Below are 14,627 nucleotides of genomic sequence, written 5' to 3'. Positions count from 1 at the left end.
ATCGGGAACGTGCCTGCATCAGCAGGTCAGAGGCTTAGCTAACGCTACCCATTAGCATGAATGTTTTAGCATTTAGTTTAGCTTTTTGTTGGTCTCTGTGTCTCCCGATATTGTAATCGAAACTATAGAATTATATCATCCTCTTTTCAGATTTACTCCAAACAGTGCTGATAGCGGACTCCTCCACTTCTCAGTGCCTTCTGAGTAACAATAACGAAGTCCATTTTGTCCATTCACTTTGTCTATAGCTTTAACTTCCACAGAGAGATCGATGAGATCACCTTGCCTTGGATCATCATCTTTACATTCCATTGTACTTTACGATCACGACGCCAGCACAGGACTTCTTTTGTTTGAGAGTATTTTTTTAATAATTTCTTCTTCCTTATCGCCACAAGAAACCCCTTTGGATTACTTGACTTTTTTACCCGTAGCTGGACAGTCAATGGACGGGGGATTATGGTCCGGATGTGATTTTGATCTGTCCTGTCGTGTGAAAACCCGTGCCGCTACCAAGACACCACCGGGTCATCCGTTTCGTAGTATCGGTTTCGTTAAATTAACAGAAATAGGACGTTGTCCTATTTTGACCGTGCACAACCGAATAGCAACGAACCACGGCAAATAGATGCTGGTCTCTCCGCTAAATGACTTCTTCTTCTTGGCCCGCTCACAGTTGAGAACGTTGTGCTGACATGGCCAGGTCACCCATCCGTTTCCAGAAAACTCGGTCCAAGGCTGCATTCCTCCACCCCCGGCTGCACCCGATCTCCGACAGGTCTTGCTCCACTTGATACAGCCAACGAACTCGCTGCGCTCCTCTGCGCCTCGTGCCGAACGGGTCACTGGCGAGCACCTTCCTGGTGTGGCATGAGTCCGGCATCCTCATCACGTGCCCCAGCCATCGTATCCTTCCGGCCTTAGCCACCGTTAGGATGTCTGCTCCGCCAAACAGCTCAGCTAGCTCGTGGTTCATTTTCCGTCTCCACACTCCCTGCTCAAAACTACTGCTAAAGGTATTCCGTAGCATCCACCGCTCGAAAATGGCGAGAGCGTTGGCATCCTCCGCCCGTATTGTCCATGACTCATGGCTATAGAGGACTACCGGACGTATCAGTGTGCGATATATCGTGCATTTCGTGTGTTGTTGGAGCCTTCTGCATTGCAGGAGTTTGTGGAGCCCGTAGTATGCACGATTTCCCTGAACAATGCGCCTTCGGATTTCGCTGCTTACGTTGTTGTCCGAAGTTACGATCGTGCCAAGGTAGCAGAACTCCTCTACCACCTCGAGATCGTCACCGTCAACTGATACTCTGCTTCCGAGTCGGGTTCTATCACGATCAGAGCCCCCGGCAAGCAGGTACTTTGTCTTCGTCGCATTGATCCTCAATTCAATCCTAGCGGCCTCGCGTTTCAGTCGGGTGTACTCGTCCGGTAGTTCTTCCTAGTCCCAAATCCTTAGGATCAGCCTATGCATAATAACGGCAAGCCTGTCCGGTCCCATCTTGAACAGTTCTGCCACCAGTCCATCGCTGCCAGGGGGCACTTTGTCTTCGTCATGTTGGCTGCCATTCTGCTGCTCAATTCTGCTTTCTGTTCCTCGTCCTGTATGTGCTGTATCCGCTCCGTTCAGATGTCCGTCGAAGTAGCACTTTCACCTGTCGATCACCTCTCGCTCGTCCGACAGGATATCTCCCTCCACGTTGCGGCACATTGCGATTATGGGAGTAAAACCGCCATTCAGCATCCTGTAAAACTGGCGAGTTTTCCCCGACTGAGATAGCTGCTGCATCAGTTGCTCATCCGACTCTTCAAAGCTGCGCTTCTTCTCTTGAAAGAGTCGGGTCTGCTGTCTTCTCAGTCGTTTGTAGTTTTCCACGTTCTGCCGGGTCTCGCGCTGGAGCATTCGGGTACGCGCCGCGTTCTTTTCGGATAGTGCTCGCCTGCACTCATCATCAAACCATTCCTTCCTCTGGTTACGTGTAACGCGGCCAATTGTTCGCTCGGCCGTGCTGCTGATGGCTTGCTCCACTATACGCCAGTGGTCGTTGAGGGATTTCGCCTCGGTAGTGGTGTCCTCCGGCAGTGCTTCCCCGAGCGCGATCGCTAAATCTCTCGCCACATCAGCTTGCCTCAGCCGATCTGTGTTGAGCCTTGGGGTTGGCTGATAGCGCAGCTTATTGGCTACGCCCAGTTTCTGGCGTAACTTGACCATAACCAGGAAATGGTCTGAGTCGACGTTTGCTCCTCTATATGTCCGTACGTCGATAATAAGTACCTTCCATCAATGAGAACGTGGTCAATCTGGGAATATGTCTGCTGTGGTGATCTCCAGGTGTAGCGTTAAAATCTCCGATGATAATGTTGAGGTCGTGTTGTGGACAGCGGTCGTACTCTCTTTCTCCAGCTGCATATAAAAGTTCTCCTTATCGTCATCGGTACTTCCAAGGTGCGAACTATGCACATTAATAATGCTCAAATTGAAGAACCTCCCCCGGATCCTCAACCTTCACATACTTTCATTGATCGGCCACCATCCGATCACTCGCTTTCGCATCTCACCTATGACCAGCAACGCCGTACCGAGCTCATGCTTTTCCCCACCACTTTGGTAGATCATGCAATCACTGCGATAGGGGCGCTCCGTAAATCCTTTCCATCGCACCTCCTAGTGCTAAAACTCCGAAGCCGCGGGCCCTCACCTCGTCCGCAAGAATGCGGGTACTTCCGGGTGTCGTAAGGGATCTGCAGTTCCATGTTCCAAGTTTCCAATCGTTAGTCCACTAAATGATCGATTATAAATAATCGCCAAAATCAGTCCATCAGTTTAATGCATATGTAGTGTATATTTCCCCTTTTTTGTTCTACGCTTTAAACTTAACGCTTTGGTACACTTAATTATATTTTGACATCAGTTGGATCCTGTGGAGGATCAATCCGCTTGAAGGCCCAGGGCGGAATTATAGTTGGGGCCTCTAATTTTAAAAACTATGAAGGAGGGGGGGGTGGCATTGAGGCCCTTGAAATGAGACAAAGCGAAAAGCGCAGTAAGAAGGGGTCTACTCCGCCTACCGTTTGATCTGCCGCTGGGCCGCCCCTAATCATCTTCTTCAAATGGTCCGCTAGGGCCATCATCATCTTCGAATACAATAACGGAACCGGCTATTTCACCACCAACACTGTGTATGTGTATCCATTTTTCCAAAGATATTGAGTCTATAAGCTGGACCTACAATCCAGCTTCGAATAAGTAAAAATCAAGAAAGTCAGAAATGGTATTCAAATGAGGTTGTAATATCAAATGGAAAAGAGAGTTCTAATGATTGCAATATGATTTCATTCATATTCTATGACAATGCTAGCTATGTCGTAGTACACTGACAGATTGTGTCGGTTATAACATCATTACCGGCTTGCAAACTTGCAAAAATTGTGGCAATCGGAATTCTAAACACAATACTCCACCGCAATACCGTTCCGAAACACGCAGGCAGGTCATTTTAACGGTACAATCGGTGAGAGAAAAGAATACCACTCCACGAGTATCGCAATGGCAATAGCTGGCGAATATTACGGAAGTGAAAACAAGAATGGTTTCTATTCTAGCATCTAACGATAGAATCATTTACGAACAGATGAAAAAAATGGAAATATGAAATATGAAAATCTTTAGCTCGAAAATCCCGTTCAACAAATAGAATACACGAATAGGTTGAAGTAAAAGGAAATATAAGGGTTCACGGGGCGGTCAGGTGTATTGGTAGCGCAGCCGGTCTGCACAAGACAGGACCACGGAAAAATTTCATCTGCACCACCAAATCTCCGTACGCAGCATTGACTAGTAAAGTAAAAAAAAGTCAGGAATGGTAGGCTTCAACATCCTGAGGATGCCGGGCCGATAAGTTTGAGTACACTGGGCCGATATAGCTAGTCAAATAGAAACAAATGTTTTATATAACCAAGGAAGATATTTTCGATATTTTTTACCTTTTTAATTAGATTTTGTGCTATCGCACAATTTATTAATTAACTCTGCTGTTAATTCGCGGTCAAATTTTACTACTACACAATTTTTTTGGGGCCCCCGACACGGCGAGGCCCTAGGCGACTGCCTACACCGCCTACCGTTTGATCCGCCGCTGACCCTTAACCTTAACCAACCACACGACAGCGGATAGCGAAGCTATTCAATTTGGGCATACGGTATCCGAAATAGTCAAAAATGTAGCTCCAGAAAGGCGAAAGATTTTGTTTAACAAAATGATAGAAAATGTCCACAATCAATACACATTTGATCAAGATGTGTTACAATATGGACGTGCCATAATGCATCTTATGCAGAATATGACCAAAGCCAACCGAAAGTCTGCGTATCACGGACTTAATAAACTTCTGCGATCATGCCGGATCAAAGTAACTTAGACCGTTACATTAGTTCATTCCATATTAATTCAGTAACAGTTGTTGATGACCGCAATGATGGAATACATACCCTACATACGTTTGGAACCATTTGACGGATGAATCTTTTGGAATATCTACAATTAAATACGAAAGGATAGGATACAAACGTTAATCAGGACTATACATTCTCGTTTGCTTACGCGAAACCAACATTGCGGAGCTGTATAAGATTCACCAGTCGCTAAATATCTGAGTAGTACCAACAATCTCTCCTGCAAGATTAACTAACTCTCGTCGAAACCCGGATGGTCGAAACCCATTATGGTCATGTGAGGTTGAAAAATCCAACACATTCTTTACCTGCTAATATTTTAATTATTTGGTATTTGTTTATGAAATAATGACCGGCAAAACAATGTAAATGAACAATCGTGTAAATAGAATAAATTTTTTTTTATATAGAGTTACCGAAGGCTTAACGAACTAAAAGCAAACGACAGTATCACATGATATTTATTCGTTGGAATCTCAACATTTTAAGTTTTTGATTGTGCTGGCGGGTTTTGCTAACCTTTTGACAGACTCCAAGATTTGGACATGTGTATATCTTGATTGACGTTGGCCAAGGTTAACAAATGTACATATTTTTCGATGTTTTCTTTCCTTCCACTTAAACTAGTCTTTCTATAATAAAGTATTCACAGCATCGTTACAGACTCGCAATAGCTACGGCGGCTATGAAAAATCAGTGCAGCAAAAATGTGTAAACATTAAAAAAAAATATCAATGTTCGAAACTTGTTTAGCATTCGAACCTTTATTTGACCCTTGTTTGACGCACCTGCCTATCGGTGTACATCGTCAAACTTCGGGTTTCTTTCTATCTAGAGAATGTCACACTAACACCATCTCACCATCAGTCTTGCTTGCAAAACAAGAAGAAGTGAAAATCTGCCGCGTCAAAAGCAAAACGTGCGTACGAATTGGCGTACATTTCCGCAATTGTTAATCTCGAAAGTGGTTTGTTTTCCGTGAGGCATTCAGTAGATTTCCTTTGTGGAAGCGACTAGAACGTGTGACATATAAAAAAACGGACAGTACGATAGAACATCTTGGTTGGAATAGAAACGCAGCGCTGCCGTAACAATGGCTCCAGTTGAAAAGCAGACCGACCAGGAATCGACGATTGAAGATCCGACTGTGGTCGAAAAGTACAAAATTGCGGGTGATATCGTGAATAGTAAGTGTTTGTTTGTGAATTTACGCTCCGAAATCCAGGGCTTATCGTAAAACGGTGCCATAAATTGGCCCGCAAAACGTGCGTACGTTGCAGCTTGATTGCATCTGGTGTAGTGTCATCGGCAGCTACCTTTTGCTTGCCTACATCTGGTGAAAAAATGTCTTACTACCACATCCGAGCACGTGAACAAGGCGGTGTTACACAAAACGCGCTCCGGTTTCCTGTCACAGGAAGCCACGTTTTCCGGAAAGGGACCTTTTGTTGCATTTACAGAAAAGTAGGGAAAAGAGAATGTTGATGTTTTTCTTAATGTTCACATATTACTTTCTCTTACCCATTCGCCCGCTTACGATAAGCCTAACATAGCCGCAGACATGATAAAGTTCATCAATCTTTCATAACCTCTAAAATTTGTACTACTCGCACTCGCATCAGCGAAAGTGATCTGGGCCGATTATCAGGAAAATGTTCATGTGTAGAGACTGTTTAAAGTTTAAAAATTAGCTGTTCGGTGTAGTCCATTTATTGAAACGTATTCTAAACAATGAGAGGCCTGATATATTTTTTTTTTGCTTCTAGAAACTCTTCAAACAATAATCCGAGCATGTGTTGTTGGCGCATCAGTGAAAGAGATCTGCCTGAAGGGTGACAACATGATGGCGCAGGATGCAGTAAAGGTAAATGTGTAAGAGGCGCACTTCTGGTCGCTGATGTCATAATAAAAAATAATAATCCTTCAATGCTCAAAGCGCACATATTAACAGACTGCTACGGCTACTCAGCACAACGCACTTAATGCAATATTGCACACAACATAGATTATATTCTATCCGATAATCCTGCTTGCCAAAGAAATCTCTTAAAATTCCTCCAAAAAAAAAACGACCTTTACCGACAGATGTACTTATTTCCAAAAATTACTTATTCTAATTACAAAAAGAGATTAATGCTGTCGAAAGAGACAAAAACTTCATTAGCAATCACGTCTTCAACGCTCAATATTAGTGTTGTTGGGTTTTGAGCAGTGTTAACGATGTGGCAATCGGGAGAGTATGTTAGCCGTATGGTTAAGTCACTTAAGTTGACTCCTCGTTTGTTGACAAATATAGTGGTGTTTGCGAGTTCGAATCTCGTTTTCGAGAGAAGAAAACACAACGAATTTTTCTCCCAACGTGAAGATCTTCTTCCTTTCCTATAAACATAATTCTAGAGTCTCTGATTATTATGTTGCGTGTGGGTTGTGTGTGTTATGTCCAATGATTAAAAATGCTTTGAAGAGCCAATTCAATCTAGATAGTATCTGAAAATTCGCTGATCATACACAATGATATATGAGGACACACACACAATACCCATAAGATGTTTTTTTTTTATTACAGAAAAAGCATGATTTTTTTACTAACTAATTTCGATACTCTATTTTGATTCTCTGCTGGGTAGAAATACAAAAACGAAGAAGATATGAAGAAGGGCGTCGCCTTCCCGACGTGTCTCTCGGTGAACAACTGCATTTGCCACTTCTCTCCAGCGCGCAACGATCCGGACTATCTGCTGAAGGAGAACGACGTGGTCAAGATAGACATGGGGGCACACATCGATGGTTTCATTGCGGTCATGGCCCACACGATCGTGGTCGGTGCAACGCCGGAGAATAAGTGCAAGGGCCGCGCGGCCGACGTTGTCCTAGCGGCATATCACGCTAGCCAGGCCGCGCTTCGACTGCTAAAGGATGGCACCGGTAACTATGCTGTCACGGATGCGGTACAAAAAATCGCGTCCGACTTCAAGTGCAAACCGATCGAGGGTATGCTGAGCCATCAGCTGAAACAGTTCAAAATTGATGGCGAGAAGACGATCATCCAGAACCCAACGGTTGCACAAAAGAAGGAACACGAGAAGTGTGAATTTGAAAAGTACGAAGTGTACGCGATGGATGTGCTCATCAGTACGGGCGAAGGACTCGGCAAGGAGCTGGATACGCGGGTGGCAATCTATAAGAAGACGGACGAAAATTATATGCTTAAGTTGAAAGCATCCCGTGCGTTCTTCGGAGAGGTAAGTACGCATGGTAGCACCATGGCAACACATGCTACTGCGTAGCGTAATGCTTTGACCGATTCGGACGAAAGGATGTTTTCGAGTTGTGATAGCATTGTGCTCGAGGTCCTGAGTTCAAATCCTGAGTTTAATAATGTATGCTTTGTGCGCGCGTGTGTTTGAAAAACAGTGTGTGATTATAACAACAAAATTCCTTTACCCAATGATTAGAACCTACGCACTCGAGGGATAGTTCTTAAAGCCGAGAGTGATAAGGCTTGTTTTCCTCTTTCTCAATGCAGAATAGACGAGAAAATATGTGCTACAAAACAGTTTATACCCTGAGTTTGTAACTCTCCATGGTGTTACGCGCAAGGATGGCGTTTAAATATTTGTAGCACGTATTTGATCTTCTCTGCATGTGGAAAGTAGGGGAGCAAAAACTGTAAGCTCAAAGCTTTGCTGTAACGCCCAATGAGCAGTATAAGATTATGAGAGCTGAGGGTAAACGGATATCTATAAAAGAACACACACAGTAGTGGGGTTAATTTAATTTTTTTTATCATATCCTTCTATACCTCAATTTTAGTGCATATGGTTGATCTTTGATCATGATGTTGATGTTGATGTTTGTTTCAATCTATTTTTCATTTCTATTTTGTTACATGTTTCCGCTACACATCATATAACAACCCCGCCAGGTTAAAAGGAAGTACGGATCGATGCCTTTCAACTTACGAAACTTTGAGGAAGAAGCAAAGGCCAAGCTGGGCGTCAACGAATGCGTGGCGCATAAGATGGTTGAACCCTTCCAAGTATTATACGAAAAGCATAGTAAGTATGGCATGCGTTGATATTCAATAAGGACAGAATACAACAGGCAAGGAGAATTGCGTGTCGCTGTAGTTGCTTAGGCTTCACGACCAGACACCTTGCCATAGCGAATCCAACGACTCTTGATGCCCCGTTCAGTTGTGTGGTATTTCTTGCAAAAGAAGTCTGTGTTTATGGATGACTTTTGTACGAATGCTCACAGCTGGCCGTTATTCACCGGTTAATCACTTATATTGGTAGGATTTAACAGAAAAAGGTTCAGAGTGTCGCACAGAGTAGCTTTCGAACAATATGGAAATAATTGCGTTTGAATACTTTTTTCGTGGTGTAATAGTTCCTGGGTTGGTAATAATTGTGGAATTTAACACTATTTTTTGTCCTCTTTTCCCTAGATGAATATGTTGCTCAGTTCAAATACACGGTGCTCATCATGTCCAACGGCTTGAGGGTCGTAACAGGCCACACGTTCGACGAGAGCTGTTACGAAAGCGAACACAGCGTACAGGATGAAGAAATGAAGAAACTGTTGGCTACGGAACTGGTGCTGGGTAGCCATGGCAAGGATAAGAAGAAGCGACGTAGAAGGAACAAAAACAAGGCAGCGGCCGCTGGCGGTGCCGACGAAGACGCCGAGGAGGACAGTGGCGATGAAGAGGCGGATAAAAAGGATGCGAAACCATAACAGCAAAATATCGCTATTACGGCCCGCGCCTTCACAGAGACGGCCTCAAGCTCGAGCATACAGAACCCGTTCCCCCTCCAATCCGTACTGATTAAAGTTTGATTCGGGTGTGTTATTCCGTACATAGCAATAGTTTGCACTTGTGCACACTGCCCTATACGAGAAAAGTGCATAGCGTCCCAGGAAAGGAGTTCCCCGTTCTCCTTCGTGTGAAATGTACAGTGGTTCTAAAAATAGAACTCTGGTAAGGTAAAATCTTATAGCGCCATCTAGTGGGTGGTCCATCTACCTAACGTTTGAAGGACAGAAGTAGCATGCGAACAGAACAGTTTTTGTCGCTTTTAGAAGGGGATAAAACGCGAAATAACTTAAAGCGAATGTGTTTCTGTTCACTCTTACGAAATTTAATGCGTTTTTTTGCTTTGTCTTCTTTTCCAACGTACCAATCATTCTCAGCAGTGGTACGTTACTATCCTAATCCTTTTGTAATATCCCATGCATGACAAGACTATACTTTTGCCCTCGGTAGCGCAGAAGTTGTTCCAACAACCATATGCTTATGTTTTTTTAAAGTACTTTGTGTTAAAACCCTCCGGCTAGGGAAAAACATCCCTAAATTTGTCAACTAAATTTTGTTATTTCTTTTAAAAAATAAATCGGATCCGTTGTCATACGATTGAGGGTTACTGTTTGTATTAAGAGACTTGATCGATTCCGATTTAATGATCCGAAACTATTGTTAACACTTTTTCAAATTTTCGATTAATACCACAGTTTAACAGTTAGATTACAACCCGCTTTTTATTTCATGTAATCAACAGTTAACGAACAAGCTCGGCGCCTGTCATGGGCCTATTTCTTTGTCGTTGCTACTACCGGTGCAGCCGGTTCCGTTTTCTGAGCTGGCTGTGCATCTAATGCCTGTTTGATAGCATCCGAACTCTTTTTCACCAACTGTCCGGCGTAGCAAGGCAGTCGATGAATGAAGTGGAACGTACTCTTCACGCCTTCATTGTAGTAATGTTTCGTCACGAAACATAGCTCTCCGCTGGAAGGCAGCGCTGGTATCTGAAATGTGAGAATGGTAAACGGTAAGAATTTTGTCCCGTAAAAAAATAAATAAAGTTTACTGCCAAATAACAAACTTACATCCAACGGAATTTGTTTCTTAACGGTATCCAGATGTGGCTTTAGGGCGCTAGAGTAACGTTCGCATACCTTTTCGGTATTTTCATCCCATATACCTTCCTGTTTGCTGTAGTACACGGCACTACCACCGAGTCCAGCTTTAATTGCGAATCTAGACATATACAAATTAGACAAGAAGCAAATAAGTTAAAGCTTCGGTATGAATGGGATCCATAAATATATGCTGTTTCGACAAAGTACCTGAACATATCCGATTTCGCTCGAAGCAGTCGTATACCCAGCGGAGGCCAGTGAAGTCCTAAACAAATCAAGGATTGTGGATTTGTGTTTTTATTTTACGTAATTTTTTACCAATTTCAAACGCCAACTTCTGGCAGCTGTCTGCTGACTTCCAAATGTTGCGGCCGCTTCAAACCATTGCGTGGATGACAAGATATCGAAAATATGTAACTGACGTAGGAGTCGCTATATATTACAAAAAATCATTAAAACTGCATCAAAATAGCACAATGATAATACAAACAAGAGAAATAAACATGATCAGTAACAGAAAAGTGGATTCAATAAAAATACAGAAATATTTTGTTCGTTGAACTTCCAATCTAATCACGTAAACTGACACGTATTCAAAAGTTGCTGAAATTACTGTGACAGCTGTAGAAGAAGAATTTTATTGCGAAAAAAACTAATTCAGATATTTTTTGCAAAACGGAAGATTGTGTAGAGCACGTAATTTTCGTACGTTCGGATGCTAATTACTCACGGTACGGGTCTGTTTTACCAAAATCATTTTGTAAAGAGTTCGTGAAAACACAATTCCACTTCTGTCACCGCTTAGGAAGACGAAAAAGAAGAAGAGCAAACATTTCAACACGCAAAGAAGGGCCCCACAGTGCTTAGGTGTGGTTTTGTTTTGTCGCAAAAAGAGATTCCTACTGTTGTAAAAATTTCTATGCGAATGGGCTGTTTCTAGTATCCGAAAGAAGTAGCATAGCATTCGCTTAAAAATATTATCTATTTGCGTGTGGGTGTAAAACAATAGTGCACAATAATGACCGGACGACTTCCTGCTTGTGTGATCGATGTAGGAACTGGGTATGTGTCATCCTCCGTGATATGGCTCGACAAGTAACCAAGAGCTAATCTGTACCTGGTGTCTAGCAATGAGTGTAGTAGATAACCGGATGGTTTTCATATCTTTCCAGCTACACAAAACTCGGCTTTGCGGCGAACAAGGAACCACAATTTATCATCCCATCCGCTATTGCGATCAAAGAGTCGGCCAAAGTGGGCGATCAGAGCGCTCGCCGTGTGACCAAGGGAGTGGAAGACTTGGACTTCTATATCGGCGATGAAGCATTCGATGCGACCGGATACTCTGTAAAGGTATGAGTCATGATTGTTGTTCATGATCGAGATGGTGATTAATGCAATCTTTTGCGCTTTCCAGTACCCGGTACGCCATGGCTTGGTCGAAGACTGGGACCTGATGGAACGATTTCTGGAGCAATGTATTTTCAAGTACCTTCGCGCAGAACCGGAAGATCACCACTTTCTGCTAACAGAGCCTCCGCTGAACACGCCGGAAAATCGTGAATACACTGCCGAAATCATGTTTGAAACGTTTAACGTACCGGGGTTGTACATCGCTGTGCAGGCCGTACTAGCTCTGGCTGCCAGCTGGGCATCCCGGCCAGTAGAGGAACGCACATTAACCGGAATCGTGGTGGACAGTGGAGATGGTGTGACACACGTTATTCCCGTGGCGGAAGGATATGTAATCGGTTCATGCATCAAGCACATTCCTATTGCGGGTCGCAACATTACCTCGTTCATTCAGAGTTTGCTGCGTGAGCGTGAGGTAGGTATTCCACCCGAGCAGAGTTTGGAGACGGCCAAAGCAATCAAGGAGCGATACAGCTACATCTGTCCGGACATTGCGAAAGAGTTTGCAAAGTACGACGCGGAACCAACCAAGTGGATGCGCCACTACGAGGGCATCAATGCCATTACGAAGCAACCGTTCGGTGTGGACGTCGGTTATGAGCGTTTCTTGGGGCCGGAAATTTTCTTTCATCCCGAGTTTTCGAATCCGGACTTTACGACCCCATTGTCGGAGATCGTGGACACTGTCATACAAAACTGTCCGATTGATGTGCGAAGACCATTGTACAACAATATTGTGCTGAGCGGTGGATCTACCATGTTCCGTGATTTTGGTAAATATGCAGCTGTTTGTTAAAAATCTTTCTTAGAATTTCTTGTCACACATTGCTTTCACTTTGACTCGTTTAGGACGTCGCTTGCAACGCGATATTAAGCGCAGTGTTGATGCCAGGCTGAGAATTAGTGAAAATCTTAGCGAAGGAAGAATAAAGGTAGGGTACAAAACAATCTGGTAAGAATGGTACTAATAGATAATGTATAATTGTAAAACCGTTTTAGCCAAAACCTATTGATGTGTCGGTGATATCCCATCATATGCAGCGATATGCCGTATGGTTCGGGGGCAGTATGCTAGCCTCTACGGTAAGTACTTCTTTGTGTTTCCGTCATATATGGAGTATATTTTCATGCAACCTTTCAATTCTCTGCCTCAGCCTGAATTTTATCAAGTGTGTCACACGAAAGCTGCCTACGAAGAGTATGGTCCTGGTATATGCCGTCACAATCCGGTGTTCGGAACCATGACATAGACGAAATGCAAAATGTGAATACCTTCGGCCCCCCATCTAACGTAATTGAAAGGTCGAATGTGGTGGGTAAAATGAACCACAGCGTTGAATGAAAAGGACTTCAAGTCTGTTCTAGAACATTATTTACCAAAAGTAATCCCCGTATGCAAACCCCGTTACGTCAATTTGCTTCGAGTGCAAACTGGCGAAAGTAAGAGTAAGTCCGCGATATGGATGCATTTTAAACATTTATTATTTTATACCATCTTTATTTCCTCGATCGAGTTCCGTTGTGCAAAAGGTATACGCTTTGCGATTAGTTTATGTGTTGTTCTGTGTAGCCCATGGCTGTCGTCTGTCGTTGCGAAGAAAACTAATTCACAAAATAGGATAAATAGTTACGAACAGTGCAACAAGGGGCATTTATTTCATAGACCTAATTAAAACTCCATTTTGCAATTTTTGGAACGTGTCCATTTCTCTTAATTTCTTTGGTGCAATAGACTCATCCCGAAAATGGATTACCAAAAATCGTTGTTTACGCTAATAATGCACACTACCAATGTGAGCTACTGTACTATTTTCGGATTAATTAAACACAATTTCCTTCATGAAAAAAGAACATCGGTAGAGAAACAAAGCAATAGCGTACGAACGACCTGCTAGTATTGTAACATTGAACAAAACAAATTAATACCTTCCATCGGAATAGACAGTATTGTGCGCTTTTTACATACCCGTTCATCATTTGTTGCTTAATTTGAGTATTAAGATTCGCTCGTCTGAAGACTGACTTTTTTCGCTCTGGTGGAATTAGTTTTCAGCAAATGTAATACATGAATGCACGTAATTCGATAATAAAGTTACGTTACGATCCTTATTTCATTGCGTTTAAACAGATCACTAGTAAACGTATATATCGAAAATAGTGGAGATAGCCGTTTTGTTTCACTGCGGCCCAACACGTTGTCATGTAAGTACTTTTCACACATGATACCGTAAGTGGAATCATGCAAGTATTGTGTAATTCATTATTCAACTCTGTTGTTGTAAAATTTTCGAATATGTATGCTTAGTATGAAATTATAATTTTATGTGCTTTCCATCCATCAGTAATATCTGCTTCATTTTGTTGCATATAAGTAGCCGCACTCATCGAAGTGATTTTACAGGCTAAAATGAAATCTTATCTTTTCTTATCATTACAATTCGCATGATAATACTATGAGCAGCATGGTTCGTGCATGATTAAATTCAACGGCTGTGCCACATACAAAACCTACCCTTTTAGGTAAATCATAGCAATAAACATTTATTTTAATAAATTTTGTACTTTTAACTACGCGAGTAGTTCTTGGCACCTCATGTTTCTGGTTCTCATTTCGGCCGTTTTAGTCATTTGAACCCTAGACTAGATTGCAAGAATGATGAAATGTAATCTATTGTAATATGTATCTATTCCGTAAAATCTGGCTGGAAGTATAAATAAATGGTCCATCAACTGTGGAATTTTGCAACGAACGAAAAATACTGGTTGTTTTCCACTTATTTTGATGGGTTTAGCGAATCCGTCGACCAGCATCGAAAGTTTCGGACAACTTGCTCTT

The 14,627-nt window shown here is 42.7% G+C and overlaps 3 protein-coding genes across 4 annotated transcripts; 2 read left to right on the top strand and 1 right to left on the bottom strand.

The window, feature by feature from the left end:
- Positions 1-5,321: 5,321 nt before the first annotated feature.
- LOC128300944 (proliferation-associated protein 2G4) lies at positions 5,322-9,869 on the top strand. Its single transcript, XM_053037206.1, has 5 exons — positions 5,322-5,643; positions 6,223-6,320; positions 7,084-7,698; positions 8,382-8,514; positions 8,907-9,869. The coding sequence occupies exons 1-5, from the start codon at positions 5,550-5,552 to the stop codon at positions 9,194-9,196; spliced, it is 1,230 nt and encodes a 409-aa protein (XP_052893166.1). The 5' UTR covers positions 5,322-5,549; the 3' UTR covers positions 9,197-9,869.
- A 105-nt stretch (positions 9,870-9,974) lies between these two features.
- Positions 9,975-10,694, bottom strand: LOC128304464 (MICOS complex subunit MIC13 homolog QIL1-like). Its single transcript, XM_053041655.1, has 3 exons — positions 10,586-10,694; positions 10,346-10,496; positions 9,975-10,264 (listed from the first exon to the last, which is right to left on the bottom strand). The coding sequence occupies exons 1-3, from the start codon at positions 10,591-10,593 to the stop codon at positions 10,049-10,051; spliced, it is 375 nt and encodes a 124-aa protein (XP_052897615.1). The 5' UTR covers positions 10,594-10,694; the 3' UTR covers positions 9,975-10,048.
- Positions 10,695-10,983: 289 nt separating this feature from the next.
- Positions 10,984-13,983, top strand: LOC128305903 (actin-related protein 3). Of its 2 annotated transcripts, XM_053043538.1 has the most exons (7): positions 10,984-11,109; positions 11,184-11,440; positions 11,551-11,731; positions 11,796-12,564; positions 12,641-12,723; positions 12,791-12,874; positions 12,946-13,983. In XM_053043538.1, exons 2-7 carry the CDS (start codon positions 11,397-11,399, stop codon positions 13,039-13,041), a joined length of 1,257 nt encoding a protein of 418 aa, XP_052899498.1. In that variant the 5' UTR covers positions 10,984-11,109; positions 11,184-11,396; the 3' UTR covers positions 13,042-13,983. The 2 variants fall into 2 exon arrangements, with proteins under 2 accessions (XP_052899498.1, XP_052899497.1); XM_053043537.1 differs by having other exon boundaries at positions 11,062-11,440.
- The last annotated feature ends 644 nt before the right edge of the window (positions 13,984-14,627 follow it).

The sequence above is a fragment of the Anopheles moucheti genome, chromosome 3, assembly GCF_943734755.1.
Source record: "Anopheles moucheti chromosome 3, idAnoMoucSN_F20_07, whole genome shotgun sequence".
Classification (NCBI taxonomy): domain Eukaryota; kingdom Metazoa; phylum Arthropoda; class Insecta; order Diptera; family Culicidae; genus Anopheles; species Anopheles moucheti.
Note: the sequence above shows the minus strand (reverse complement) of the source record. Positions and strands in the feature narration are given on the sequence as shown.

Coding starts and splice junctions, on each gene's coding strand:
- LOC128300944 (XM_053037206.1), top strand. CDS start 5,550: ATGGCTCCAGTTGAAAAGCAGACCGACCAGGAATCGACGATTGAAGAT. Junction 5,644..6,222: donor TGCGGGTGATATCGTGAATA/GTAAGTGTTTGT, acceptor TTTTGCTTCTAG/AAACTCTTCAAACAATAATC. Junction 6,321..7,083: donor TGGCGCAGGATGCAGTAAAG/GTAAATGTGTAA, acceptor TCTGCTGGGTAG/AAATACAAAAACGAAGAAGA.
- LOC128304464 (XM_053041655.1), bottom strand. Junction 10,265..10,345: donor AGAAACAAATTCCGTTGGAT/GTAAGTTTGTTA, acceptor CTCACATTTCAG/ATACCAGCGCTGCCTTCCAG.
- LOC128305903 (XM_053043538.1), top strand. CDS start 11,397: ATGACCGGACGACTTCCTGCTTGTGTGATCGATGTAGGAACTGG. Junction 11,732..11,795: donor CGACCGGATACTCTGTAAAG/GTATGAGTCATG, acceptor TGCGCTTTCCAG/TACCCGGTACGCCATGGCTT. Junction 12,724..12,790: donor TTAGCGAAGGAAGAATAAAG/GTAGGGTACAAA, acceptor AAACCGTTTTAG/CCAAAACCTATTGATGTGTC.